The sequence below is a fragment of the Motacilla alba genome, chromosome 2 (assembly GCF_015832195.1).
Source record: "Motacilla alba alba isolate MOTALB_02 chromosome 2, Motacilla_alba_V1.0_pri, whole genome shotgun sequence".
In the NCBI taxonomy this organism is placed as follows: domain Eukaryota; kingdom Metazoa; phylum Chordata; class Aves; order Passeriformes; family Motacillidae; genus Motacilla; species Motacilla alba.
In genome coordinates this window covers 65,587,939-65,592,800 of record NC_052017.1, presented here as the reverse complement: position 1 = coordinate 65,592,800, position 4,862 = coordinate 65,587,939, and the positions used below count along the sequence as shown (strand labels likewise).

General features: G+C 42.0%; 1 protein-coding gene across 1 annotated transcript; it reads right to left on the bottom strand.

Moving 5' to 3' along the window:
• Positions 1 to 1,751: 1,751 nt before the first annotated feature.
• Positions 1,752 to 4,550, bottom strand: LOC119697670 (UPF0500 protein C1orf216-like). Its single transcript, XM_038128710.1, has 2 exons — positions 4,431 to 4,550; positions 1,752 to 3,845 (listed from the first exon to the last, which is right to left on the bottom strand). The coding sequence occupies exon 2, from the start codon at positions 3,818 to 3,820 to the stop codon at positions 3,047 to 3,049; it is 774 nt and encodes a 257-aa protein (XP_037984638.1). The 5' UTR covers positions 3,821 to 3,845; positions 4,431 to 4,550; the 3' UTR covers positions 1,752 to 3,046.
• Between the last annotated feature and the right edge of the window lie 312 nt (positions 4,551 to 4,862).

Sequence of the window (4,862 nt, the reverse complement as noted above, 5' to 3'; positions counted from 1 at the left end):
GCCGCATTTTCCAAGCTTCTAAAATAAACTAATTTTAAAAATCATATTGCCTTTAACTGTTTTGTCCAACTCCACTTATTAGTAACCACTAGAAGCACTGGCTGAAAAGCAAATTCTTGCAAATACTGAAGTTATTTCCTCAGTTAATATTTATTTTGCTTGTATCCATAGAAGTACTACATGGAAAGAGTGTGCACACACAGAATAACTCTTGGCTTCATTTTCCTGCCAGCTATCAGACAGCATTGCTCATGCACAAATCTTTCAGTATTTAATAGTCATAATGCAGAAGCATCTACTGATTCCAGTTAGGAACAGGAAATTTTATGAGATGTCATGCAAAACAAAGATTATCACTGTTCTGCCACAAAGAATTTATAGTTGGACAGATTGACAGGCTAACTATTTCTGCACTAGTTGTTATGTGAAATGTATTTCTTAATCTTATTCTAGTCACTCCTTAATGCAAATATGACACTATAGGTAGCTCTATGCAGTAATGTAGGGCACTCTTGGAGCAATTGCAGAACAGTGCTGTACTTTAGCAGCTACTGAGGCAAAACAGTTACTTTCTTTTAACAGGGTATTTTTGTAGTTTGATGGGGTAGGGTGATATTTCATTGATCTATTTTATTTCCGTGGAAAGTTACATGATAGTATTAGTCAACCTGAATACACTTTAAAAGACAATTCTTTTTCAGTTCAAAAGAAAAGTTAGCTAACATTAACAACAATATTCATTTTGACTGTCTTCCTAATGGAAACAATTTTACATTTGGTTTCAAAATGCAGCAATATTTTTGAGATGTGACCCTTCATCAATACATCTTTCCCCAAAGGAGGTGACATCATAGTGATTTGCTTGTGCTTGGTTCACATAACACTTACTCTTAATAATGACAAAAAGGCTTTTCTAGTTCAAGAAGTATGGGGGGAAATCAATTTTAAAATCTTTATGTAGCACTCTTGGCCATGATCAACCCCTTGAATCCTTCTTGAGAGGCACATGAAGAAAGAACAGGTTACCTTTGAGGCAAGTTTAGTATTTAAGCATTCTTTAGGCAACCTGCATTGCTGAGAGAGAACAGCTTTCCCTAGGCTGAGCAGAGACTGAGATGGGATCAGAGCTCAGGAGTAATGTTTCCCAGTCACATGCGACCACAGGTTCTCTTCTGTAGCCCACTAAAGGCCTCTGGCAACCTGAATTCCCCAGATGAGGCAGTAGAGGTTGCTCCTTCAAATATCTCCTTGATGCCAAGGATGTTTCTATGGTAATTCTGCATTCAAAGTTACTGGTTCGTGTTGCATGAGAGGCTAAACAAGGGCCCAAGGAAATGAATGAACCTGTCTAAGGTTGTGCATACCCAGGGGGCTTCCATAATTTTTGGGTGCACAGAAATACAAAGACGGAATAATGACAATGTTGTGCTGCACTTCATTTGTTGAAGTACTTCAATACCTTGCTCACAGATGTGTGCATGTGAATTTAATCAACCGAACTCCTCGTAGACAGCAGAGATTATTTTGAGAGATTATTCCTGCTTCTGCTACAGGAAAAGAAGCATCAGCCTTTCATAACTTTTTGAATACAGGGAGGTGTGTGGACATGCATACACCAACATGTATTTTGTTACATATTTGGTACATATACAGGGAGAGCACATACCCCTCCCTGTATATGTACCAAAAAAAAAAGTGAGAATAAAATTTATCCTCTATATAGCACATTATTTTCATAAAGGATGATTAAAAGTAGACCTGCCTTTTTATGCAGAAAAAAACCCCACACTAAAACCTGTTTGATTGTTCATCTAGATAATCAATTATATAAAAAATTGAAAAACAACAGGGGGAAAGGAAAGCTGGCATGATCAGAAATAAATATTTGGGAAAAAAAAGTGATTTTTCTGTATCCCTTGAAGTCCTAGAATGGGAAAATTTTCTGTAGCTTTTCTTCTTGAATCATATTTTGCTTCCAATCCTAAAATAGCACATTCAACTATTCAATTTACTGTTCAATAATAGTGACTCACATTGCCTTTTAAATGCATACAAGAAAGTTGCATCTTTTTGTTTTCATTTTCCCTGTGTGTTTGTTGCATACTGACATCAAATTCCCTGCAGGCATCCTAACCTTGCAATTGGAGAAACAGCGCTGCAGGGTTTTCCACATGTCTAATACACCTGGATAAAAAGTGCTAATTGTCACCAACTTCCATTAAATGACAGCAGTAAGGCACAAAATATGCTTGATTTGCAGATGCTAGTGCCACTGGGAATTAGCAGCAGATTAATAATTGTGCAGACCTTGAACATTCCCCTGGCACTGCCAGCCTGGGTTTCCAATGCAATGTCAGACTACAAGGCCCTTGTTTTTACATTACTTTCCTGAGGAAATCAGGCTTAGGCATTTGCACTCTTTCCCTGTGTATGTTTGGCTGTCCTACCTTCCCACAATAATTTCTGATCAATCTGAATAAATTTTAAAGGCAAGTAGAGTTTGCAAACATACAGTGTCCTTTGCAGTTTTGTGAAAAACAGGCAGCTAGGTAGATATAATCAAGCCTGAGCCTAAGCGTTTCAAATATCCTGGCTTTTTAAATTCAGGTATTCTTGCAGAGAAATAAACCCTAATTTGTTCTAGTTTTGTTGGCTCTGAACGTAGAAGGGAGATGTGCCATATCACATATTCAGCAGGCAGCAACTTTGCATCCAGCCACCTTCATGGGTCAGGTGACAGACTAGGTTCCCAGTTTGTGGTGATTTTTTTTCTTTTTACAAACCTATCTGCCAAAAAAATCCTTTTTCACCTTGAGGCTTTGAATGGGCATCAGGAGCCAGCTTCTTGCACAGGTTCACCCTTGCTCTTTATTCCTCCAGATAAATTCAGGGGCCAACGCTGTACCTTCTCTCCTCTCTTCTTGTTCTGCTGCTGCTGCTGTTTCCTCTCCACTCGGCGTACACGAGGACACCACCCGTATGGCATGCAAGCTTACTGGCGGCTCGGGTGGCATTGCAAAGCTCATTTCTGCAGGCAGCAACATGATTACGGAGAAGGTGAGGGTGAGGTTGTACAAATGTGTTTCAACACTTCTTTCTTTGTATTTATCACCATGCCATAGCATTCCTGCAGCCTGGCCTGCTGCTGCTCCAGCTGCCTATGCAAACTCCTGATGGAGCGCAACAGCAGGAGCCGCCGGTACATAGCTAGCTGGAGCCGGTACTTCTCCTTTTCCTCCTTTTTCTTATTTTCTAAGGTCTCCATTACTGTTGTGGCCTTCATCCAAATCACATGGCCCAAACTGCAAGAGGCCATGCTGCTCTCGGTGCCGCTCCCTGCCTGCTGCGTGTCAGCCCCTGCCTGCAGGGCCTCGCTGGCCTCTCCGGGCACCCTTGGGACCCGTGGCACCTCTGAACTCAGTTTGCCATTGCAGCAAGGGCTTTTGGCACGCAGGGAGGCAAGGTCCACAGGCAGCAGGTTATCAACTGCTGCAGGGCATGAGGAGGCACCTAAGGATGCATCTACAGCTGCCAGAGGATGCTCAGCCAGCCCAGGGGCTGTCCTCTGTGCCTGGCCACCACAAACCATCTCTGGGCCAGTTGGGGCTTTTAGCTGATCCACTGCCCTGCTGGAGAGGACAGACAGTCTTTCTGGCACTGTTGAGCTTCCCTTGTCTTTATCAAGGCTGTCTAGTGAAGGGCTGGCAGAGCAACCAGGGGATGTTGTTACAGCAACTTGAGTCGGAAATCTGTCTTCATCATCACTGCTGTTTTGGATCTCCTCTTCATCTCTTGATATAACAGTTGCTCTCTCAGCCATTTAGTGCATTAGCTACAGAAACTTTCTGTGGACAAAGTGGAAGTAAAAGGATTTCATTTTTACATACACACACGGAGAAGCCCAGTGCAGAGTGACATTTGAAGAAAGAACCTCTTTTTATATTTAAGCAATGGACCTATTACTTTTCTAATAAAGCACAACCCTTGGGTCACTTCAGGCCATTTCTTGTGATTTGCATTAGATGTTCTTCGAGACACAACATTAATCCAATAATAATTAAAATGATATACTGTACTATTAACATTCTCAAATCTTTAAAGGCAAGTGATCTATCCCTGCAGCACTGGCTGTGCTGACTAATTAAACAGAATACAGTTGTAAATGGGCATTGTAAGCACTTCTCCCATTTAAGAACACAGCTCTAACAAGTGTAGTTTGTAGAGATGGGCGAGTTATCAGGATTGATCAGCTTTAGAGGGAGGTGGACATACCACAAACAGCAGGTTGCATTTAAATGCCCTCTCCAAGATTAATCTGTCTGCTACCAGTTTGTTTACAAGGTTGCCTTTCCCCCTCCTATTAGTTCTAACAGTAAAGCTATATTAGCACCACGCTAGCCAAAGAGAGGAAAAAGAAACCAAACACTTACCGAGGTTACTGGGGGGAAGGAAAAGAGTTACAGTGCAATGTGTCTGTGTATCATATTTTCTTGAATGTGAGTCAGCACAATCTGGAACAGAAACATCACAGTGCTGGAGCAGGAGCAGCAGCAGCATTATGCTGTTCCACCCAGCAACAACACAGTCATTCCCAATCACAGAGGAGTGCAGGGCTGCTTTCTTCCTCCTCAGTGGGCATTCCTCCCTGGCGTGCAGCTTTTATGTCATCTTTGAGCATCAAAATGAGTACCAGGATTGGATGGCACTTTTTTCCCACCTCAAAACCAAACATACCTGATTCACCCATTCTACAGGGGGCAATACCTATGCCCCTTCCCATCCCTGACAGTCAGCAAGGAGGTAGCACAGCTTCAAAAGAGAATGAGGTATTCTGGACTCCTAGTGTGCGTGTTTTCTTTCAG